This window comes from Galleria mellonella, unplaced genomic scaffold (genome assembly GCF_026898425.1).
Source record: "Galleria mellonella isolate WM207_F2 unplaced genomic scaffold, CSIRO_AGI_GalMel_v1 utg33, whole genome shotgun sequence".
In the NCBI taxonomy this organism is placed as follows: Eukaryota; Metazoa; Arthropoda; class Insecta; order Lepidoptera; family Pyralidae; genus Galleria; species Galleria mellonella.
The window spans coordinates 29294-56395 of NW_026442079.1; the positions used below are offsets into that span (position 1 = coordinate 29294).

Here is a 27102-nt window from a genome sequence, read left to right on the forward strand (position 1 = left end):
CCGTAACCTCTCTAGTAGTAATAGTTTGCGAAAAAAGTTTTGAATTATAAGTGTGAAGGGTTCGTTGGATAAAACAATAAAAATATAAGATACTGAATAAAGATATATATTAGATAGATGTTTTTAAAAATAATGACTTTTCTCTAATAAACAAAATACTCATTGACATAACAAGAAAAATAAATAAGTTCTATTTTTAAAAGTAACATAAATAAAACCTCAACTAAGTATTGTAATAGTTAGGTATGCTTTATTATTGTCAGAAGTCCATAAATCTGTTGTAGCAGCCGTATGTTCAACTAAATGTAGAATATCTACAATTATAGTGCATGCGGTATGATAAGCATCAAGAAGAATTTTCTCTCTTAAAAGTTTCCTGCTACCGCGGGTAAACTTGTCACAATTTGAATTTCTCACTCGGCTCGGTAAAAACCACTCGAGTGGTACGAGTCAATTCGAGTCACTTGTAATTCGAGTCGACTCGAGTCACTCGAAACTCGAGTCGTCAAAAATTTAACTCGAGTGCAAGTAATATAAAAACTACTCGAGTCACTCGAGTGAAAAGCAACTCGAATCCCATCACTATCTTTGACGCTTTCATGTAATGGTCGCTTACGTTTGCTATGACGGTCATTTATATATCTACGACGTTTTATTTATCAGACTTAATTCCGAGTTACAAGAAGACTTTTGAATAGTGCTTTGAGTAAAAATTAACATGTCAAAGGAAACAAGTATGTATATTTTTAATATACTTTTTTGTTTTTGTAGGCTTTTATTTTTAGGCTAGGAATATTTAACAGTATGTGTATTACTTGCGTTGGGCTATCTATAAATACTTAAGTTCAAAACCTTATGTATAAAATTTTGGGTTGTACAAATGCTGATCGAAATTTTATTTTGAATTGATTGTATTTATACAACACACACGAAATTTTCTTCCACTTTCTATAACTTTTTAATGTAGAATTTATAATATGTATGTTCTTTGCTATCATATGTTTTAAAGCACGGCAAACTTCTATAAATCTTATGTTAGTAGCTTGGAAAGAGTAAATTATAATCTGGTCTCTTGTTTGTTAGCAAACAACAATGTTTATCATAAAAAAACTAACTTATTTTAGTCTTAATTTGTGGACAGATTAGAAAGTTTGAGATTTTGTTGTATTTATTAGTTTTTAAGTGTTTAAGTAGAGTATCTTCTATCAACCCAAAATTTGGGTAGTAGACCTGAGTTCCAACTTCCTTCTAATAGATACAATTAATTCAATATTTCAATTGCATTGCTATGATACAAGTTTTAACAATAATAATTGTAGCTAATAGCCTTGTAAGGGCCAATAGGGTGGGGCTTATGTTCAATAATAAACAATTAATGGTTGATATGGTACACTGCTGCTTACATTCCTCAGGCATGTAGTTCTCTCAGTCACCTCTTACGACGCACACGGTAAAGGAAGTGGGGGCCTATTCTATCCCGGGACCACATATCAAGTGACATTTTGTCAATGCAACTGACAACCACGTAGTGTATCTACATTTTTGTACTTATTTTGTAAGAAAATGGCTGAAGATAAACGGAAACTGGTTCAAATTGTCTACAACATGAGAGAGAGTTACTGTTAAGTTTAGTGGAGGCCCACTATAATATAAGATTACTAGTACTTAATTGTACCTACGTATAGAAATCACCACACGCATTTGATAGCATAAGATTCCTTAATCTTAGAATTGTAATCGGTAAAACGTAAAATTAATTTATTCTCGAATAACTAGCACTTTAAGAATAAAATTTGTTCTCATTTGGTCGAATCCGCCCTTATTAATAGAGGGCTGCTTACAGGATTATTTTTATTCTGTTCTTGTTTTATCCATATTTTAGACATTTTTCAAGTTTAGGATACTTTGCTTGCTATATATGTTTTAGTAAGTACTGAGAAAGAATTTTCTTCTTATTTTGAATGAAATTTCTGGCCGAAACCGAAACGGAAAGTTCGGTCAGACATTAGTAATTAGGGTACACCATTTATCTATAGGGCAAATTCACACATTTATGAATGTTTTTTTTTAGAAAACTACACCAACCTATTAAATTTAAATTAATACAAGTCAATTCTCAATTATATCTGATAAGAAAAAAAATTTTAATAGCCCATAGTTACAATAAAGACCTGAGAAAGTCACTTAACTGTGTTCATTTATTGACTCCACGATATGTATATATGTTATCCTTGGCATCTGAGTTTAATTCATAATTCATCTGGTTTTATTTTAATTCAGGTTCGGAAAAGTCATCAGGAGATGCTAAGTATATAAAATTTAAGCCATCACCAAATTTTAAACACATGAAGAAGTATTTAAAATCAAAGTTTGAGGAGGATAAGATAGCATCTGCATCAAATGGCACTGCTGAGTCTTCTTCTAATAAAACTACAGAAAATGGCAATAAGGCAAACATACAGCCACCGTTACCACCATATTCCCCACCACCAGACAGTCCCACTAACTTTACTTTCAAAACTGAAGTCGAGGATGACTCATATGAGTTAAATTCGGAGGAAAAAACAGAAAATGGGCATATGAAAGAATATTCAATGGAGTTAAAACCAAATAAAAGAAAGAAAATTATGTGTAAAGACTTTGTAAGAGGATGTTGTAAAAGGGGAGAAGCTTGTATTTATGCTCACGAATTAGATTTAGACCAACTCAATGGGGTCTACAAGTTTTGTCGCGACTTTGCAAATGGAAAATGCAAAAGACTCCTATGTTTTTTCGTACATGCTACCACATTTGAGAAAGAAAATTTTTTTAGGACTGGTATTTTGCCACCTCATACATTGAGCCACTTAAAAGATATAAATATAGTGCGACCACAATGTATTCCAGGAGGTAAGAGTTTTTTTTTTATCTACTTCGTTTACAGTTTGTTGAAGAGAATTGTGAATGTAAACCCTTTCATTTAAACAATAAACATTAAAATGGATTGTTTAATATTAAAACTATATACAACTATGTTATTAGCCTTAAAATTCCTATCATGGTTATTTCTGAATTTGTAACTGCTTTTTTGTTTTAAATACATGTAGAGATACTTTTTGTATTTATTTTAAAATGTCTTTTCTGTTTGATAGTGTAAAATTTTATTATTATGAAGCGACTTGAATTTTAAAACATTTACCATAATTTTTTTCTCTTAATTATAATTTTAATTCAAATAGTTGTTAATCAATTATGACTAAAATTACTATTTTTAGTTTTTAGAGTATTAATACATTTTATTTACAGGCCCACCGCGTGAAACTGTACAGCCTGTATATGCCAACTCACCTCCAGACTTACATACGAGGTATATAAAATTCGAAATATATGTTATTAACCCCCTTCCCCTTAGGTATTTAATCGCACATATACAATTTTAAGGATGGTTTTACCAGTAAATCTGAATATTTTTAACAAAGAAACATGGGCCGAAACATCATAAAATTTTGAGAATCTCATATTAATCTTCCGAGTCTGGGTTGGGTTGCTAGTATATATGTATATGAACTTAAAATTCATATATAATATACTAGCAACTTATATTATTAATATCATGAATTGTTATTTTTCTTTGCCATTTCAGTGGGGCCATTCCTCCAGTACCTTTATTGAACATTCCGCAATCAAGTGTGAATGGAAAACATCCTCAGGATGAGTACCAGTCATCAAGCACACCGTCATCTTCCATTTCTGAACTGAGCCGGGAATGTTCAGAAAGCGGTAGGTATTATTATTATATTCTTTTATCTTATACTATCTTTATGTTAATGTTAACTACGTCTAAATCATCTCTAAAGCTGCGTTCTGGTAGAAGGTAAGCAGCCTTAAGCCCTTTTACAAGCATTTATTGAAAACCGATCACAAAATGCCCGTGTGTATTGTTAAGACATAAAGCAAGCTAACAAAAGTAGGGAAATCAGTGTACCTGTGTAGTGAGACCCTGAATTTTTTGCGGTTTATTTCCCTGTTAGTTTATGGCTATGGGTATGGGCTACTTTTTTTTGTACCTGACTGCAACTTAAGATGTACCAATGCTGTACTTATTCTTAATAAGTTTCTTTAAAACATTTGTAAAAATAAGCTTTTATATATTTTTTAAAATCGTCTTGTAGCTATAGACATTTTAAACTTAGATTTTAAAGTATATATGTGGATGGGCAATGTAAAAGAGAGAAAACATAATAACATATATGTCAGAGTGAGATAAGAAAACAAGGATATTGACGTGTTAAGTAAATATAGTCGGTTAGAGTATATTATAATATTGAGTATTGCATATCGTATTGTTAGTTTGGTTTTGAGATGGGTATTTTGTGCTTACGTTTGTACCAACAATCTGCCATCCCGGCTGCATTCATGGGCAATACGATGGATCGGCGTTAGTAAACTGTTTTATATCTGATTACTTAAACACTACCTAAAATACGCAATGGTCATTTATTTATAAACTACTTCCAAAAGAAGGACTTAGTTTATATATTTATAAATTTTGTAAGCAAATTTTCATTATTTTTTAGTGTTGTTTTATTGTATCGATACTAAATCCATCATTTGACCTTGTGGATTGTAAAAAATAAATTTCGATACTAATTTTTAATCACGATTTTGCTTGCGTCACTAGAATATAACGTAGGCTATGAGTATATCATTCTCCATCTTAACTACAAGCTTTACTGTACTTATACAATTGTATCGGTATGTTTGTAAATTGTCTTGTTTATTTCCTATATTGTATAATGCAAATAAAGTATACTCATTCATTCATTCATACAATGTGGGTGCCAAATTTAATAAAAATTGGTTGAGCTATTCATTCTCCAAGCTGTAATAAATAAACTCTTTCATATTTATTTAGTATGTGTATACCAAATTTTATAGTAATTGGTTAAGCTGTAAGGTTGCGAACAGGTAACAAATGAAGAAACGGATTCACTTTTACATTTTTTTTTTTTTTTTTTTTTTTTTAATATTTTAAGGGCTTTTACCTTCTTCAGGTATATCAGTCCTATTGTACCCTGAACTGATTTCTCCAACAAAACTTTATCTACCTTCCCTAGACGCGGAAAGAGAAGAATTAATGGGCATCGATAATTTACAGAGATGTTCAAAAATTTCTGGTTTAAGTTCAGCTAACATAGTTTGAATAAGACCAACATTCAACTTATTTAAGTTAAAGTGGCGCATGAATTCTTCTCTTTCCTTCGTGTTAATACGACACTCTAATAGAATATGATGCACATCATCGATGGTACTACAAGTTTGACAATGGGGTGACAAGGACTTTCCCATCATATGTGCAAATTTTTTTGATGGATAATGACCAGAACGTAAACGAACAGCTAATTTAATACAGTACCTATTGATTTTAATTCCACAAAACCAAGGAATATGTGGTGGTTCAGCCTGAATAGTTTTGTACCAAATGCCTTTTTCTTTTGAAATTTCGTTAAAATATTCTTTCCAATCTTTTTGACATTGATTTTTGAATTTAGATATATAATCAGTAAAATGTGGTAATGACTGATGTTCCCTACCTTTCTCTATGCCCAGTTTAGCTAAACGATCTGCTTCTTCATTGCCCCGTAAACCAACGTGTGCTGGAATCCATTGCAGTATTAGATCAATTTTGCTTAGGTTTAATTTATGAATGAGTTCTAAAATTTTGTAAGCAATAGGAATTCCTCTTTTTCCAGATGCACAATAAATTAAGTGTTGTAATCCGCTCTTACAATCTGATAAAATTACACATTTCTTAACATTTATGATAGATGAGATATATATCAATGCTTCTAAAATTGCAATTAATTCCGCTGACATAATAGACATATTACAATTGATTTTAAAGCAACCGAAATGATTTTTACTTAAATCACAAAACGCTGCGCCTAACCCACCCGTAGACTTTGCTCCATCAGTGAATATTTTATGCCAATCATTGTATTTCACATTAATTTCTTTGACGACTTCATGTTTTAGCAAATTAGTATCATAAGAAGATTTAGCATTTGTGATGTATTCTACTTCTGTTCTAATTATATTATTAATCTGAATACCCGTAACCCAAATATCTAATGAAAACATTTGAAGAGGATGACAAGAATGAACATGAATGCCCTTTTACAAGCATTTATTGAAAACCGATCACAAAATGCCCGTGTATATTGTTAAGACATAAAGCAAGCTAACAAAAGTAGGGAAATCAGTGTACCTGTGTAGTGAGACCCTGAATTTTTTGCGGTTTATTTCCGTGTTAGTTTATGGCAGATGGGTATGGGGTACTTTTTTTTGTACCTAACTGTAACTTAAGATGTTGTTCAATGCTGTACTTATTCTTAATAAGTTTCTTTAAAACATTTGTAAAAACAAGTTTTTATATATTTTTTAAAATCGTCTTGTTGATTTTAAAATATATATGTGGATGGGCAATGTAAAAGAGAAAAAACATAATAACATATATGTCAGAGCGAGATAAGAAAACAAGGATATTGACGTGTTAAGTAAATATAGTCGGTTAGAGTATATTATAATATTGAGTATTGCATATCGTATTGTTAGTTTGGTTTTAAGATGCGTATTTTGTGCTTACGTTTGTACCAACAATCTGCCATCCCGGCTGCATTCATGGGCAATATAGTAAACTGTTTTATATCTGATTACTTAAACACTACCTAAAATACGCAATACGTCATTTATTTATAAACTACTTCCAAAAGAAGGACTTAGTTTATATATTTATAAATTTTGTAAGCAAATTTTCATTATTTCTTAGTGTTGTTTTATTGTATCGATACTAAATCCATCATTTGACCTTGTGGATTGTAAAAAATAAATTTCGATACTAGTTTTTAATCATGATTTTGCTTGCGTCACTAGAATATAACGTAGGCTATGAGTATATCATTCTCCATCTTAACTACAATGTGGGTGCCAAATTTAATAAAAATTGGTTGAGCCATTCACTCTCCAAGCTGTAATAAATAAACTCTTTCATATTTATTTAGTATGTAGTATGTGTATACCAAATTTTATAGTAATTGGTTAAGCCGTAAAGTTGCGAACAGGTAACAAATGAAGAAACGGACTCACTTTTACATTTATAATATTAATAAGGATTAGCAAGTATAGCATACTTAAAAGTCACTTGCATGTATTCCTCTGTTCTTGCCACGTCTTTACTATGAAGCAGGTATGCTCACATGGCTATGTTTCTATGTGAAGGATTCCCACCCTATGGCAATGACAATACAGGGTGCGCAGACATAACGTACTGTAATCCTCAACAATGGCAACTCTTTAGAGGTACCAATGGCATCATAGTGCACTCTGAGGTGTTTGTGGTGCTGTTCATATTTATAGACGATGGTTACCACTTTCTATTACTTGGATTAGTCAGTGTTTTCTATTTAAAGTATCTTAAAAAGAAACTAAAATTTATTCATATCTTTTATAGTATATTTATTATTAGTAGCATCTTTAATAATATAGCTTGACGAGTATAAATTGTTCATTTAATTTCAGTGCCTGCTACCGTAGTGTTTGATAATGAACCTACACCAGAGGAATGTCTCGGTTGTGAAGTTTATAAAATAAGGTACTTTTAAATTATTCAGTTTTTAATTATATGGTTCGCTTCAATTAAATTTAATGGAAATGTACATAAACGAATAAACGACCCGAGCATAAGACAGGCATATTGTCAGATAGTAGTACAAATGAAAAATCGATTAATTTATTTGATGTTTCGATTTGTTACTAAAAGTTTCTGTGATTATTTAAACAATTTTTAATTATATTTTTATTAAATTCTATTGAAATAGTACATAGTTTAGTTAATTTTATTATCAAATTCGATTTCTATGATTTAATTTTCAGCTTTATAACTAAACATTAAATAATAAGAATAATTTAATAATAAATTAGCAAAATATTTTCAATATAAGAACAATACTTAAGGTTCTATACTTAAGAAGGAAAAAATGCAATCTTTATTGGATTACTCTCGTGCCTGTTTGCCCGTCCGTGTGTCGCAGCCAATTTGCCCTAAAACTTCATAACATATGTTAATGACTTCATAATATATGTTAAAAATATAGTACTGTCTTGTATTTGTATTTGACTAATTTGTTACTTGAATGTACATTGATGTGATAATGCAAATTATGAAGTATTTGTTGGCGCTGTTATTTTTCAGGTATCAGCAACAACTGGCGAAAAGGGATGCTTTACTAAAATCCACAAAGGCGCTAGATGAGAATATAGCTAAGTTATCAAAAAAGAAGAATTGGCTCACCGCAGTATTAAAAGTCATGCTATCGGGTCCGGACACCTACAGCAATAGTGATACGAGTGCCTGAATGTACACAGGTGTGATAATAAAAATATTTGTAAGCATTATTTTTATACATACTATACAATGTTTCTATCTTTTGATATATGACATTGTGCTGAGCGTTTGCTTTGCGACTGTTGTTTAAATTTGTCTATTATGACAAGTAATAGACATTTTGTATTTTTAGCAAAAAAGACTGATTTTAAAAATAAATCTATTAATGGTTAAGATTAGATTAAGAAGCTACTTGACAGCTTTCATTTTGTAATTTAAAATGTTTATTTACTAATGTTATTCATTAATGAAGGCTTAATTAATTTATATAATAAATAAGAATTAATAATTCTTATTTAATAATAATCACCCGTTTACAAGGGCTGCCTTTTAAGTCGTGACGTTTGCCAACCTCCCACGATTATAAAAAAAAAAATATGGCATTTTCATATTTTTAAATTTAGATTTCGAAAACAAAATAATGTTTTCAGATTGGTCGAATTGTTTTATTGTATCGTCTATTCAAAGGTGTCACCTTTGTCAGTTGTAAAAATGAAAATATCTAAGGAAAATTTGCATGCCATAATTTTCTACAACTTTCAAAGGGAATTATCGCGACTTCAGTGCTTTGAGGAGATCGCTTCTGTGTTTAGTGATGCATGGCCCATGTCTTAGGACTGTAGATCGCTGGTATTTAGAATTTTAACGTGGACACTCTAATATCAGTGACAAGCCACGTGAAGGTCATCCAAAAACCGCCATGTCGCAAAAGAATGTCGAAGTCGTGCGGCAGCTAATCCTCGAAGATCCTAAATGACATACCGTGAAATAGATATTTCAAATGATACAATTTAAAAGGCAGCTCTCGTATAATTGATTAAAATGTTAAAATGTGTGTGTGTATTTATATATAATTTAAAAATTTACCAAAAAATGCGCACGAATTTATGGACTGATCTGATATTTAGAAATGAAAGACAATATTCACTATTATCTACCTCGTTAAATGTATAATAACTGAAATAGTGTGTAGGAGATGCTATTTAAAAATGTTAATTTAATTTAAACTATTTAAATGTTAGACGTAAATTGAGGATTTAGATTGAGATTGAGGTTTGTCAGATTGTTTGTTGTTTGTCAGATGGAAAAATATCTATGAATGATGACCGTCATTGTTTACAAAGAGATGTATGAAAAAATTCGTTCAGTTCATTTTGGTTATCGGTTTTTTGGGAATACGATAAATAAAACTTTAATTCAACTCACTCGTTGAGAGTTCCTTACATGTATATAATTTTTTTAGATAAAAATATATATGAGTGATCCGTATACTGTATGTGTGTTTATAGATGTATACATATCATTACATCAATATGTACACATACATACACGTACATGAGAGTCTGAGATTATTATTTAAATGTACGCAGCCATATTGTTTCTTACATGAAATAAACTGCTAACAATTACTATTGTAATTAAGAATTTCTTTGAGCTATAATATGGTTTAAAATTAAATTGTATAACTGAGTTTATTTCTTAAAAAATTTTAGTCAGAAACGTTGTTTTCCTTTATCCGTGATATTTACAGATAGCTTTATAAACTAATTATTTATGATTATCGTGTCGCGAACTACGTACATAAGGGGAACTTTTCCATGTTTTCTGATTGGTTTTAAAATAACATAGGATATGTTATAATGTAATTTTTTTTTTTGTTAATTCTACGTAACGTTGTGACAGACGCATGGACGGATGAAAAAGTTGCATGACGAGAAATAAATCACATATACTCTATATTTAGTGTGATTATTATATTCACTCAAGTCGTAAGGATATTATCGCTTTCACGCGATTTTGTATCGTATATACCTGAGTTTTGCATAACAAATACATATTTGTCATTTACAAATACACACCTAAATACATTGTATTTTACATTATTTGTGTTCAATCAGTCGGGTAGAATCCGTGATACGTGCGTGCACATAAAGCTAAAGTGATATTGGTGGTTACTGTAATTTTTAGATTAGAATAGAATGGTTTAATGTTCCTGTAAGTGCATTACTATTTGTGTAATAATTTTATTTGAGTAGTATTCTGTGATAAATCCCCAGCGATGCTTCTATTACGTACAGGGTAGTCGATATTATCTTTTATATAAAATATATAATATATTGATTGATGGTTGTGTTGGTTTGGTTATTTAGAGAGGATGGATGAAAGAATTATATTAATGAAATGAATTATAAAAGAGATCGAGCATGAATAGAGAAGTCGTTAGTGGTCGCCTTAGGATGAAATATCTCAACCAAATAGGCTGATGAAGAGCCGAATTAAAAGTACTTGTTACCACCGCTCTTGTATGAATAGCTTGATGACTGTGGAGGAAGTGAAAGAGATCAGTTTAAAACGGAGCATTTGGCATGATGGTTATGTAAATATGTATAACATATTGATGAAATAATTAGTCGTTGATGTTTTATTTTTACTATTATTAATTTCTGACAGTTTAGAACTGACTAATGTTATGGTTTTAATGGAAATTTGAGTTTCAGTGACACTATGATAAATAGCTAAAGTAGCACTTTACATACCAAATTGCAATTTTATATGTAAATGAGTAGATGTAGAGAACTTACTAGCAATTTATAAATAGTGTATACTGCCTGTGTGTCCAACACAGGCAGTATACACTAAAACACAAGAAAACAAGAACAACTGTCTGGTGTATATTTACGAAAAGTGCTTGCTCTTATGTTTTATGGGTATATTGCAGTATCTAATATGTTGAATAATATTCAATATACTGAGCTAATGATATACTTTCACTATTAGAAAAATATAATTAATTAATTAATTAATCTGTAATTTAGGCATAACCCAATGAGATCACATTTAATGTGAATCATATTTATTTAATTCTATATATGTGGCAGTGTAATATATCCCATTTTAAGCGACAAGGAGTGATCTTTTTTTAATATATAATATTGTTTCTGCATATAAATGGTATGTCGTTGAGAAATTAGAAAGAAAACAAACCTTCTATTTATAAAAAAAACATATACAATGAATTTGTGCATTCACTTATTCCAACTAAGCAATAATTTATGCAACTAACCAATAACTTTGCTGTCAAATTTCTCAATGTCTATATAAATTTTCAAATATTGTATTTAATGCGAAAAAATAAGTTTTTATATTTTGGGTATAAGTATAATTTATAAATACTTATCCCATGCAAAAAAGACTTGCAGTAACAAGAATGTAATAGAAACCGAGATGAAATAGTAATATTTAATAGATAAATTTAATATAATATACAATAAAATAAAATAATATGTGAGTTTTTAAACTGTGAGGTCACTTAAGAGCTGATTTTCATCGGACTTACGGGCTCCAGACACTCTGTGGACACCGTTTTGCAAATGTCGATATTTAGTTAAAGCGGTTTGAATCAAAATCATTAGAATGTTCTAAATTTTTTAATCAATTTTACTGACCCAAAATTAATACCTTATGGTTCACTTTTATGATTCTGGCATGTATGTCCGTTTTAATAACTTGTTTTTAATTATGGTTAATATTAATTTTTGTACGAGACTATAAATCCAGTCTTTTTTTTTGTGATTCTATGTATATGAATATTTAAAATGATAAAGCAGTTAACCAGGATAAATATGACGATAAGGGAGGGCTATTTATTTAAATATTTTTATATAATGATGTAGTAGATAGGTAGGTTTAAGAACACAGAAACTGTGTAAAGTATACGTTCTAGTCTTTGCCGTCCGTGACATTGTGTTCTTGCCGTGGCATTACATGGTTTCTACTCTTAAACTGCTAGCAATTCTGTTTAAATAATCTGTAAAACTAATAATGCCTATTAAAAAATATAAATAGAATTAACAATTCTATTTATATTTTTTAAATGTGTAAATTATTAAAGTAAGAAAAAAAACTGCCTTTGATACAAATTGGCCTTATAGATTTTTTTTATCTATGCCAGTTTCTTCAAAATCTATATCAGACGATTCATAATATGCTTCTATACGTATTTCCACCAGTGTCCTTTTATTGCATAAATATATATCTTTTCATTACTTGAGATTAGACGTCAATTTTTGTTTGTTAATTAGAACAAGATATTTTGAAAATTTTATACACGTGTTAGTAGTTTATTAAATAAATTACGAAGACTGTCATTTAATATATTTTCTTTCCATTAAAATGATATTTAATTGTTATATGTCTATACTATCCTATTATTGAACAAAGATTTAACTCGTTTCCTTTCAATCCTTTTGCAACTGACTTCAAAAAAGGAAGAGGTTATCATCTTTTTTTTTAATGTATGAACGTCACTAACCAGTCTAATAAATAAATATAAACCAATATGGAAAGTTCTTTTCTATCTGAAAGGATATACTTTCACATTGGTACCATAGAAATTTGATCAAAATCCGTTCAGTAGTTTAATTTTTACGAAGTTAAATTTAATTACGGATTTTTACGATTGAAGTCGGTTATTTTTTGTAGAATAAAATCTACGTACCTTTTCTCAAGTCTTCCCTTTTTTGTCGGTATCCAGGGTCTTATTACAAACTTTTAAAAATTTTACTGTTTTGTCTATGGTTTTAGTACCAATTTGAGCGAAATAGCTTAATTTCTAAAATTATTAGATTTCAAGCTCTAATACTATTAAGTATTTAATGAATTTTATATGTATTATATATTTTATATATATTATTTTAAGCTGGGCGATTATATTTTTTCAGGAGTTAAGAAGGTTATGATCATATATAGGTTCATGTTACGGACTCATTATACAGAAGTATTAGTTAGGTTATTTTTGTATACAGAATTAAGGTGTTTTATTTTTAATGGATGACGATGGAATGGTAATCCCGTTTATGTTATCGGTATACACTTGCAGTGCACCATGAGAGATTTTAGGTTCGATAAAAGTAACTCAGTTCATTGCGACGATTTCAAAATTAACCACGAAAGTTTTCAAGGGGGATTCGCGTGAAAGTCTAACTTTTAGGGTATATTGTTATGGCGCTGTTAGATCCCATTATTAACAATACTTTTCCCTCCAGATCTAAGGTGTCGAGTCGGTGTAAAGTCTTACTAATATAATCAAATTGTAACTAGACGATGTCTGGTAGGTACTTGGAAGATATTTAAAAAAAAAATAACATGGGATGTCTTTATAAGACCAATAGATGCTAAAACAATATTTTTAGAAATTTTGTATGCTGTTATGTTAGTATATTTTGTCCCGGCACAACGTAAAAACTACTACACCAATTTGGATGCGATTTTTACAGTTGTATTTCTAATAGTCTAACTTAAAATCTAGTTAATGACATAGTTTCATCTTGATCCTCCATCTAGAAGTTGACTCATTTGTACTTCTTTACTATTTATACCTACTTCTGAAATCCACGCGTACGATGCAGTGGTTGAAAAGCTAGTATAATATAAATCTATAATATAACAAGAGACTGAAGTTAAGACTACACTTATACCTGTACGATTCGAACTTTGTTTAGCTTAGTGCGCACAGCTGCTGCGATTTTTTACACCAACTTCAAAAGAGGATTACGACTTCAAACAAATCAGTATGTAGCACATATACTTTTTTAATTAGTACGTATTAGTTTATAATAGGTAATCAATTTATATTTAGTTATTTGTTTTTCTATCATCTTTTTTGAAGTTTGTTTATTTATTTTTTAATGTATTTCAATTCACTTTAACTACAAGACACTGCCTCGGAGTCACTCACGACAATGCAGTCAACACAGAAACACCATTCTCTATATTTAAAATTAAAATTTTATTTTACAATGAATTGTTTGTTCTAAGGATCTATAAAAAGTAAATTTTCAACCGACTTCAAAAAAGGTGGAGGATGTCAGTTGTTTTTTTTATGTTCATTACTTCTGAACTCCGACATTTGTATACGGAATTGGATATTTTTTTTATCTGTAAGATTTATACTTTCAGATTGGTCGTACATAAATTTCATCAAGATCGGTTTGGTATTTTACTTTTCAATTTATAATAACTAGTGTTATTTTTTGTAATAAAATTCTAATTTATTAATAGAGTTGCATCAGAGCTATTTTATATTTAATTCTCAATGGTTTTCTTTTTACCATAATAGTTTTGGTAAACTATTACACATCTAGTTCACACTAATAACCTAATCTAATTTGCATAGCTGTGCTTAGCTCACATAAGTTGTATGCAAGCTAAAGCGAAATGAATTTCCCTTAGCCCATCTCGAGATAAGTGAAGTCACACCTTTATACCATTGCAGGCATACTGCGCCCACGAATCGTCGCCCATCATGTTCGCAGCCAGCGAGCGTGAGTGCGAATACTGCGATATTTATTAAAATTCTGGCATCGTCGTAATACAAACCACATGATATACTAGTATGTGCTATTACTAAATGCGAATTAATGGATTTCACGATCCTGCAATCTTTAACAACTAGCTGTATCGCGCGGCTTTGGCTGCCTGAATCGTTATGTGCATACAGTATTCTAACATGTTCTAAGTCATGATATAAACTAATTGTGTGCTAAACTTTGTTCAAATCCATTCAATAGTTTTTGGGTGAAAGAGTATTCCAGCATCCATGCTTACAAACTTTCGCATTATAACATTGATAGGAGAAGATATTGATGTATTACCAAAAGCATCTAAAAAGTGAAAGAATCATGTTATGAATGTTATAGTGTAATAATTCTTTTCTAGTTTTGTATTCGATTATAAAATTTATAGATTAGTAATATAAAAGAAGAATAAAGAAAACATAACATACTTGTTACAGCGAGATAGACAAGTATGTCATACACCTAATAAATTTGGTGGGAGTATAAATAAGTTGTAATTAATTATTTTTACATATGAATAAAACTTAAATTAGAAAAATAGGATCTAGCATTTTTCACTTAATTACATGTTTTGGAAAAGGAAGGCTTTTGAGTGACGACTCCATACGGGTAAACAGTGTAGGGTGACCCTCCACTAGATAGAGTGACGACCTCAAATACATTGCAGGTTGTTAATGGATGCAGGAGGTACAGGGCCGTTCTTTATGGCAGTCTATGGGGGAGGCCTATGTTCAGTTGTGAACGGCAAACAGCTGATATGATGATGAAGATGACATACTTTAAACATTTCCATTTGAATGCAATATTAAAAAGCAATATAAAAAAGACTTAGTAAATATCAAATTTAATCAAATGAAATAAACTTTTGCATGCAATTCATATACCAGCCAGATGAAGAAAAGTACATACCGAGTATATAACTCTTATTTTTCTGTCAATGCTTGCACATTGTTTATTTATTAATCTATGGATGTTTTGCTATATATTATTATTATAAGTACAGCATTAACTATTTTTGTATACCACAAAATTCTTTAAATCGTTGCTTGTTACATGAATTTTTATACTTGAAACGTTTTTATACATAGTTGCTTTATGTAAAATAGCATATTTCTTAGAAACTACAATAATACAGAAGTCAGCCAGGTGATGTAGCTTATTTCTGACAAAAACAAAGCGAACAAGCCAAGTAAATAGAACCAGTAATTAAAAATAGGGGAAATGGACATCGGTATTATGGAAAAGTGGATGTTATAATAAAATACAGGTTTTTGGTTATGGATTGAAAATGTTTACATACGTTGGTGGTGCCTTCGTTTGGACTTTGTGTAAATCTTATTTATACTTTTCAGTTATTTGGGTAGATTATTTTATAATTTAAGATAACCACTTGCCCATTTAATATATTAGTATACTGTATTGTATTGTATTAATATAATACATAAGATTTTGTACACTTAGATATATTATTAATTATATATTAGAAATTGCCTAGAAAAATAGTTAATACATCTATACAGAGAGAATCACTTTGAAATAGAATAAGATAACAAATGTTGTATGTTAAGCTATAGCAACGAAAGCGTATCTACAGATAATTTTGTTTATCATTTGTGTATTTATAGGTGACTATATATTTTTATTATATTTATTATTTTATAAGCGACGGTTATCACTGCACATCAGCCATCAGCTTGTTTATTACTTTAAGTATTAAAAAGCAAGATGTTATTTTTATCTATGTATCCAAATAAATGCCAGTTTAAAAAAGAGTTGAAATAACGCAGTAAAAATGTTGAAAATGGGAGCCGTTGTTAAACTGAAGTGTTGAGATTTTTTTCTCTTATTTTCTTTATACGGCTGGTTCGAAAGTGGTGCTATGTGTGAGTAATGATATAGAAAAGAACAAAGACTCTGTGTGAGCGAATCGAAATGTGTCATGACTTTTTTTACTATTATAAGGTCCCTCTATTGATCACGATCTCACCTGATAAAAAGCGATGATATGGTCTGAGATGCAGCTCGCGGGCCCAAAAATAGTCTATTCACATTTGTCTTAAACTGGTTCTATTCATATTATATATGCATTATATTAGCGTTTAAATGGTATGTTTACGACGTAAGGAAATTTTTGCACTTGGGATTAAAAATTATTAGCGAGCAATAAAAATTATAGTTGCCACTGCAGAGTGCTTTTTAATCTTTAGGTGTGCTGTTTGTTAGAAAAAAGTACATTTAACGCATCTAGCCATTAGAAAGTAATCGTAATAAAGCGAAGCGATCTTATAGTATTTATTAATTGCTAAATTTATTTATTAGTAATTACCTGTGGATGAAGGGCTATCGAAGTGCTGTTCTGATAAATTACATAAATTACTATTTTGAGGTTAGCCTCCTTTCAATATTTATGCGATTAATCTGTATTTCTATAATAATATATAAGAGAAGCTACATGATGTGTATTAACTTTTACAGTTTTGTTTTATTAATCTTCTTTCTCTTGTTCTTGGCTGCCATTACCATTTTAAAGCAGATGATCTTCAGACATATACTCAAACTACTGTAGATGATCTCAATCAAGCTGTAGCGAATATTAATATTGATCTAAATAACATTCTGGTATGGTCGTCAAAATATGAATTAGTTGTTAACCCTTCTAAGTGTCAGACAATTTTGATTGGCAGTTTTAAACAACTAGTTTAACTGAATGTTAACAAATAGGGACAATCATATATAATTTAGATATACACTTGAAAACTAGCGTTAAAGATCTTGGCCTTTACATAGATTCAACACTCAGCTGGTCACATCAAGTTGCGGAGGTGAGCCGCTCAGTTGTTGCTACTCTGCGCATCTTATGCCGCTTTAAGAACTTTTTGCCTACCGCTACAAAAATTAGTCTTGTTCATGCCCTAATTTTTCTTATTATTGATTATGCTGATGCATGTTATCCTGATCACAATGAAATCTTTTAAAAAAGCTGGACCGTCTCGTCAACCAAGCCACACGCTTTATCTTTAACCTTATATAATATTTTTCTATTGGTCTTAGCTCAAATGATTTACCATTCGTCAACGCAGAAATATTAGGACTCTCTGTACCCTTTTTAATCTTTTTCGAAACCTGTAGTCTCCCAGGTACTTAAGCAGCAGTTTCCAGTATCTTTTTCAAGCTATCGACCGTACCCTAAGTTCCTGCGATACTCTCCAACTCTCTATCTACTCTTATCGTACTAGTTTCTTTTAAAATTATCTTAAACTCTTCACGGCTCTGGAACGTGTTCCCTGATTCTATTAAGAGACTCCCGACAACCGTCTTTCAAAAAAAGAAAAGTTTATACTTACTTCAATGCTTTATCCGAACAGTAAGTACCAATTATTATTCTCAGCTTCGTGTGAAGTATATCTTATATATGTGTAAGTATATTTGTTGTTTATATTTTATTTATTGATTTAAACTTTAATGCACAGTAAAATTCTACGTACATTTGGCGGACTTAACATTGGATGGTGTTTTCTACCAGTCAACCATTGGGCAGACCGAGAAATAAGTATGCGGTGCATTATTAAAGAGGAAAAATAAAGCAATACTTGATATATTCATATATTATAAACTTATTATTAGACTAATATAAACATACACAATATATTAAATAAATATGTACGTATAATAAATACATACATAAATAAATACATAAAATACTACTATATTAAACAATTAACTGTAATGGAAGAGCAAATAACAATCTATGATTTAAACAGTAACCAGCACAATTAAGTTTAAAGGGAAAGATTTTTTTTAGAAATAGGAGCACAATTTACGTTTAAAAGCTAGTTTGCTTAGAGTAGAACTTATGTCAAGCGAAAGTGCGTTCTAGTGTTTAATAGTAATAATTTATATATATATATATATATATATATATTTATTTGTTTATATATTTAATTTTTACTTTATATGTATATCAATTATTACTAGTACCGTATTCGTGTATTCCGACACTTCCTTAAGGTTGATTGGGGGAGAATGCAAATAAATATAAATCAATAAATACTTTTAGTATGAAGTCCGCCTTGTACACATACATGTGCTAAAGAATAAATGAATAAAGAACAATCTCATTAAATTAGATACCCATCCTTAGATGGCTTCTTTTTATTTAACTCGAGCACCGCTAATTCTTAACATCTAATTTGTAAAAAGCAAAATCGTACTGCTTTTTCCAATTTATGTCGAACCTGGCCTTTTTTTACATTACAAAGATTGCTTTTTACAATATTAGTTGATGTGGCCGTGTTTCACACAATTTGATAACTTATATATAAATCGATTATTAAAGATTTTGACATGAATGTCTTTGTAAAAAATCCGCAATGTTTAAAAGTGTGACCAGAAGATCTTTTAGTGTTCTAGAGTTCACCTTTGGGGAGAAGCAATTGAGAGACACGATGAGGCTCTCGCTGTATCTCTGTACGTTTCTAAGGCATTTGACAGGGTTTATTTTTTTTAGTAAATGATAATGGAATGGCAACTCCGTCTACGTTAACGATATACATTGCCAGGACATCAGTGAGGGATAATAGGTGGCGATGAAGCAGGTTAGTTGGCCTATTATGACAATAAATCAATCCCAATATTTTCCAGGAAGAACTGCATGGAAGTCGACCTAATAGGGTATATTGCTAGCAATGGGATTGTTAATTCCCATTACTACTTAGGGGTAGGTAGTAAAGGGAATTAACAATTCTCTCACTGCATTTGACAAGGTTTGGCATAACCATTTTTATTGAAACGCTTTCTTCTTTCTCAATTTCCGAGAACCTGATTACGTAACTTTTGCAAAGGACGATCAATAAGAGTTGTCATCGGCGATTGCTCGTCAGACCTTGTAGATACCAGTGCCAAGGTACCCCAAGATCGGTTCTATTTAAAACATTATTTTGCCCTATATATAGCCTGCTTAAGCTTGGAATTAAAACTATTAAGTCCAAGGATAACGTAAGCCTTAGATGGTATGCTCCCATGATAAATAAATCAGACCACCCATTTCCTCAAACGAAAAAAGTATAAGCGGCCGCGTAGTTACGCAGTTTTCACTGCCAGACCAAACTTTGAAATATTCTTGAAATCTGTAGATCCACGTCAAAACGGCGATGACGTAATAAAGCAGGTCATAAATAGTGTCAACATTAATAAGTATAGGTTTAAATCGAGTCACCAAAATAAAAAGTTACCATGAGCTGCAATTCAAAACGACCACATAGGAAGAGTGCAAAAAGCAAGCAGCTAGAAATGCCGCTATATTATTAATATTGCCGCTATATTTATAATATTAGTATTGCTAAGCACAACGACACAGATAGAGCGCATGACGCCCACCCAACACAGGACCGTCTAAAAATTATTGGAAAAACAGAGTCGTTTGAAAACTTCTCACAAATAATGGTCAACTAGTTAGATCTGTTGTTGCAGTTTTAAATCCTGAAATCGAAATAATTGAAAACCCGGAGTAGACAATTCAAAATGTAGTCGCCATAAAAATAAGATATTGCCGTTTTGCGTTTATTGACGTCTATTTGGACAAGACTTTTAATATTGAAGATTCCATTATCTAGGTGCTAACAATTATTGTTCTATAGATACATCAAACTTTATTATTATTGGAAACATTAACGCCATTAGTCGTTGGATGCGATACAGATGATGTTAAAGACTTTCGTCTTATATATATTATCTTCCGACTAAACATGAAAGTATTACATGAAGATACACAGTCAACATTATATGTTTATTGACAAGGGTAACACTAACCCAGCATCATTGATATTATAACTTGCTCCGTCCACCTTCTCAGATTACAGACTGGCATGGGAATCCAATACTTTGCTCTCTCTTTGATCATATACTGATGACTTTTGCTATTGGTTTACACAGAAATTATTAAACTGATACGCTAACTCCACCTCAACACGTACTTACAGTATAGCAAATGCAAATTCGACCATGTTCCAGGAAACCGTGAAAGTCCAACAAACAGCAAAAAATATAAATCCAAATGCAATCTCAAATATTCAAAAACACCAAGACTTAGAAACCTCAAACTCAAAACAAAACCAGAAAGATAATAGAAAAATTAAAGGCTGAACTCTAATAGCTTATTGTATACATCCTCATCATCCCCATCATCTGCAAAATAAAACAGAATAATATTAAAGAACAATTGCTGACCTCAAATAATATTAATATTGCGAAAGTGAATTTATTTGTTTCGCTTTCACGTAATTGCAGAATCTTGGTATAGAGATAGATAGGACCCTGGAGATGTTATAGGCTATTTTTTCTCCTGGTTAGTGAATATATCTCAGTCATGCGGACAAAGTCTTGTGTAAAAGCTAGTAACCATAATTGGAAAAGTTCTGTATAGGAGAAGAAAAATAAATAATGTGAGAAAGAAGCTATAGGATCTCGAAGAGAAGTGCGAAAAACATACGTGTAAACCTGCTTACAGATGAAAATGGAATCATCTAATGAGTCTGTCACTCCTAGCTGATACATTCTTCCTAATAGACGATTCATCTAATGACACTCAAATAATGCAATAAGATAAAGGAATAAATTCATTAATAAAAAGTAAACCAATCACAAATAAACAAATAAGTAGAGAGACTTTGTTTAAAAGTTATTTGCTTGCATACGTCTGTCCCATTCGTATTTCGACCGTGAAACAGTTGTGTTCGCATGGCTGTGTTTCGGTTTGAAGGATGGGATATGACAGTGAATTTACACCTTAGTCCTCAATAATGGCACCGCATGGAGGTTACATGTCTGCTTGTTTCCCATAGTTGTTGAATAAAAAAACTTCATTCACAAAATACGAATTATATTATAAAACACTGATAGTTATAAAACCTAAGAAAGTAGCCCGAACGGACGGGTTTACAGTGGACATCTACCAAAAAACACATGAAATCCATCGAGACATCTTTGTTGGCCGTATTCAATTAATATCTTTTTGTAAGCTATTTTCCTTTAATTTGGAAGAAAGCATTCATTAAAATTATCCCAAAGGCTGGTAATAACTGTTATACTTATTTAAAGGTCCCCTTCCTCTTATGGGAAAAGTTAACTGCTTTAGTATTTTATAAACAAAGGCTCCTTGCAGCCAAATCCATATAGCTTTTCCAAGCTCCAAGCTATTCCAAAGCGAGGCACCGAAGATGCACTGTCAAATGCCTTAAAAAATTAGTGATAACGTTAAAGTTAAGGCATAGCCGTTATGCTCACCTTGGATATCCAGCGAGCGTTTGATAATGCTTGGTGCGTCAACAAGCATTACCAAATGCCCTCTGTCACTTCACGTCTGGACAACTTTTAACACTTTACCAAGCAAAAGTCCGGTCTTGCATGGAGTATTTTCCTCAGTTGTGGTATGGATCTGCTCAATATCAGTTTAATACTCTGGGCTCTATTGATCGACGTGCAAAAAGATTCATAGAAGATGAGGCACTTATTATTAAGAAGTTCCATAGTTTCGTTATTCGCCGTATGATGGTTTGTTTATTGGTATTGTACCTAGTATCCTATCAATGAGGCGCAGGGATTTTTTCATCCTTATACGGTTGACATTCTACCTATTGAACGATAAAACTAAGTGCTTGGTAGTGTTGATTTCGTCGTTTCTTATACGAACAATCAAGGAGTGGAATTCTCTTCCGGCGTGATCTAAAAACAAACACGCCGAATGAAGATGGGGTTTTATAATGCTAGAGTGTATAGGCTTCATTTGAGTGTGCGTGTAACATTTTAGATCTCATCGTCAATTAAGATCAGGTGAGATTATAATAAAACTAGCTGAAATAAAAAAATCAGTATAAACTATAATATACGCGTTTAATAAATAAAAAAAAAAATACTACACATTCATACAAAGGCAAGTGCAACGGTTTTCTCAAGGATCCAATATAATCGATCCAGTAAGCACATAATGTAATTAATTTTCGTGGTTTTCCAATACAATACTTTTTTTAATTCAAGGTTTGAAAATCTGTTAATGAAATTATCATAATTATAAAAAAAGAATATTAAAAAAAAAATAACAATAATGATATTTCATTTAGTTGTGAATTTGGTTTTTATGGTGAAAATAAATAAAAAAAGAAAATTACTTATAAAACTAAAATCCCCCCCGCGTCTGTCTGTATATTCGCGATAATCTTAAAAACTACTCAACGAATTTTTATGCTATATTCATTTATCAATGGAGGAATTCCTTAGGTAGATTTAATTATGTATTTGGTTAGGATTTGTAGAAATTGATTGAAATATAACGATGATTGTTAAAAATGTCGGAAAACATTAAACCGCCTGAGAGCGTTCATCGATCAAGCTGTCTAATCCGTTTAAGATATAACAATATGATGTATGTAGTATAGTAGAAGTGTTTCTCTTTATTGGGGTCAAAAAAAGCGAGGGCATGTATCTATATTATACAGAAAGCTTTCTTTAGCAATTTTTGTATTTAAAAAATGAATACAAATTATGTGGAGCTTTCGAAACTATTTAAATGAAAACTTTGTCCTTATCAAATTAAATAATTGTAATTACCTTTTACACTACACCATTTAATATATATCATATCCGGTTGGCAGAGTTACGGCGCGAGCCTTTAAATGTGTTATCCGCTGATGACTTATACAGCTTCATAGAATGCGTACTTTTTTTAATGTAATGGTAACCCCGCATGCTCTAACGGTATACGCTGTCGGGGCACCAGTAATTGATGATAGATGAAATGAAAAGGCAGGCCAGTTAGGCCATCGTAATGAATACACCAGGAATTCTACACAATGGTTTACAGGGGGTACCACGTGGAGGTCGACTTGACATGGTATATTTTTAGCAATGCGACTGGTAGTCCGCATTACTAACAATTCCTTTGCAGAATAGATACGTGTGTGGAAGGCATTCCAAGACCGCAAGAGGGGAGCGACAAAGTGTCAACTGTTACCGATGGGTTATGGCGTATGCCCAAGGTCATCAGAGCGATTCAGATCCTAGATTAGGTTGCCGTACTACGAACCCTGTCGAGGAATTGAAGGTCGGTTATATTTAAGGGGGGAGGTGTGGACGAGATGTGCTAAGATACGTATCTGACGCTGCAGGAACGGCGTGATGGGGGCGTCGTCTCCGCCGGCAGGGAAGGTGTCCTTTTTGCGAGTGTGCTTGTGTGCGTGTCGAAATTTTGCGAAAGAAGGAGAGGAGGGTTGTCAAATTTTGGCAACGAAGTAGTGTCGACACTATTTTATGAATTGCTTGATCGTGGGGAATTTGAAGTCGCGGTAGAAATCCGCGTACATGGTAGGTCATTGCGTACCTACCATGTAGCGAGGTGACGCAAGAACTTGATCTAATTTACCTGTAGTCGATTTAGATAAGCGCGCTTTATAGCGGTTATTAATGAATGGGTAAAAACAAATATATATATATATATATATATGTCTTCAAAAGATAAACATATGTCATCCCGGACTTTTTACGTAGATCTATAATAGAGATAGAATCCTATCATACATTGTTTTATCTCAAATGGAACAGGCAGTGTTTTCGATGATGGGTCATCAAAAACACTTTATTCATAAGATAATCATCCTTATATTTTAACTAATTTACACAAAACCGTATCGAGGAATCACTGTGTACACAAATAAAAATCGTATGAAAATGTATTTAGTAGTTTTGGAGATCATCGCCAACATACAGGCAGATAGACGCGGCGGAGGACTTTGTTTTGTATTATGAAGTGATAGTGATTATGACACTACATCAGTTTCTACATTGTGCGGGTCACGACCCGCCCCGGATTCGCACGGGGTTCGCTTACAACTTAACCAAGTGAATACACTTTGATATTGGTGTTAGTGTACATACCAACTAACACAGTTGGTGTTTGTAGGCGTTCATATCTATATATTATTTATTACATATGTATTATATAAAAATCAAAAATATATACAAAAATAAAAATATGGTATTCTAAATAGTTCATAGCATTCTTGCGTCCCGAATTATTTTACTGTGGATACTGTATTATTTTAATAACATCAAATACTGTTTTATGCCGTTACAGATTTGTTTTAAAAGCGAATTTGTTATTAAATGTTTATTTTACTTCCACTCATTTTTTGCATGTTCATGTTTAAAGAACAGTTCTTGCTACACAACGGGTGGTTATCTTTGCGCTAAACACTATCTAAATTTATTTATTTATTATTACCTGCAGTTTACAGATGATCAAACTCTAACACACTACAGGTAATTACAATTTGTAAGGCACGAAACTTACGTACGAAGAAACGGGAAACTTTTAAAAAAAATACTAAATAGTAATATTAGTAAAGATTTGCATGGATTTCAGCGCACAATCTAACTTAGGCTTCTTGTATATTAACTGTGAATTTTGTAGTGTTAGACTAAGTGATATCTGTTATTTTATGTAAATATGCATCCTGAAAAGTTGGTTTTTGAGATACAGTAACACAATTTACGATTTCAATAAAATTCTTATTACATTTTTCTTTTCACAGCTCTTTTGCTGCGTATATGTAGATAGGTCAGGCGCTATCTTTGCATTATATCTGTAATTTAAGGTTTTATACTAGTATATTAAAAAAACCGACGAACTATTATTCACATACCCATTATTATTATTTTTAATTAATAGTCCAGTGTTTAATTCGTGGCTAAGTATGAAAGGATTACTCAGAGTAAAACGGTGAGAATACACGGAGGTAATGTTAAATGGGTAATTATTTAATTCAAGTTCCTAAAACTACAGTACAATAAAAAATACGATTAACAAATCTAATAATAATTTGATTAGTTGATTAAAATACTTTTGTTTAATTCCACTACACATTAGTATGCGTACTGCTGGTTTTTGTTTTTGTTTTCTTAATATCAATTATCCAGTAATATGGACTATCGTAAAGTAACACCTTTATCAAAATCTATAATGTGCTATTAACTGTAAGGATAACTTGACGTAATAGAATAAGGAAAAAAATCGAAACCATATGGAACAGACGTTGAATAAAAGGTATAAATAAGGTAACGTCCATTTGACGTCTATAATATATGATTTCGATTTGATCTCAATTCGATTGCGTCAATATGTCTCCGCGTTCTGTAGTTTTAGTAAAAGATAATAATAAATTACCTATTTAATATATCTACAGTAAGACAGAATCTTCAGTCAGACAGAACAGTATATTTAATGATATGTGGCCTTAAAAAACTTTGCTTAATTTGAGATATCATATGAAATCTCATAACATTCTATAAAACGATTGTTTTTTTTTTAGTTTTCTTATATTTTTATATGAGATTTGGTGTGCATTTGTTTCAAAAGAACTTAATGAAAACGTATCCAAGTCTGTTGAAATTATACAATCAATTACCCAATTTTTGTCTACATTTTCATTAATACCTATTGAAACAAACTATGTGTACCTACATAAATACTTATCTGGTGTATATATTTACCTATAATTAGTTAGGTTAGTTTAAAGAACTCATTGTAGTGTTTTGTAATTACTAGTTATTATGTTTTGAAAGCAAAGGCACATCTGGGTTACTATCATTAAATAAATTAAAATCCTCTTTAATTGTTTATTTTTATTAACGATAACAGTCATGTCACTTTTAATCATAGATTAAGTCTATGATCTGTGTTTTTTTTTTCACGACTGACTGACATAATTTAAAGTTAGGTTTAATTAATTAAAAAAAGTACGTGTAGGGATTTGTGGAAAGAATTACACCCTTACCTTTTAAGTACTTCGTTACCCTTAAGATAACAAAGTATTTAAAATATCACGAATATATGCTGCTACAGATAAACCAAGTGAGTTTTCTTTAACTTTTTTTATGTAACTTAGAATGGCAAACAAGCTGACGGCCCATCTGATGGTAAGTGGTAACCGTCGCATATAACCATGAGCAGTACCATGGACATAACAGAGTACACTGTTTCGCCCATGATACCCTTTATGTATATTATTGCGTAAAACTTAAAGAAAGTAGCAGAGGGGGACTTTGTACAAAAGCCGTTTGCTTGGTCAACTCTGTCGCATTCGTGTTTCTACCATGAAGCAGTTGTTTTCATAGCTGTGTTTCGGTTTGAAGGGCAGTGAATTTACAGGGTACAGAGAAATAACACCTGAGTCCTCAGGAATGCCAACGCATGGGGGGTATCATGGGCGAAACAGTATACTCTGTTATGTCCAGGGCTCTAAGGTCTATAGGCGACGGTTACCACTTTCCATCAAG

The 27102-nt window shown here is 31.4% G+C and overlaps 1 protein-coding gene across 3 annotated transcripts; it reads left to right on the top strand.

Moving 5' to 3' along the window:
* The first annotated feature begins 581 nt into the window (after window positions 1–581).
* LOC128201038 (uncharacterized) lies at window positions 582–26433 on the top strand. Of its 3 annotated transcripts, none has more exons than XM_052896510.1 (7): window positions 582–734; window positions 2281–2889; window positions 3286–3346; window positions 3623–3759; window positions 7558–7630; window positions 8231–8423; window positions 14697–26433. In XM_052896510.1, exons 1-6 carry the CDS (start codon window positions 719–721, stop codon window positions 8391–8393), a joined length of 1059 nt encoding a protein of 352 aa, XP_052752470.1. In that variant the 5' UTR covers window positions 582–718; the 3' UTR covers window positions 8394–8423; window positions 14697–26433. The 3 variants fall into 3 exon arrangements, with proteins under 3 accessions (XP_052752470.1, XP_052752468.1, XP_052752469.1); XM_052896508.1 differs by having other exon boundaries at window positions 8231–8403; XM_052896509.1 differs by lacking the exon at window positions 14697–26433 and having other exon boundaries at window positions 8231–12610.
* Window positions 26434–27102: the final 669 nt, after the last annotated feature.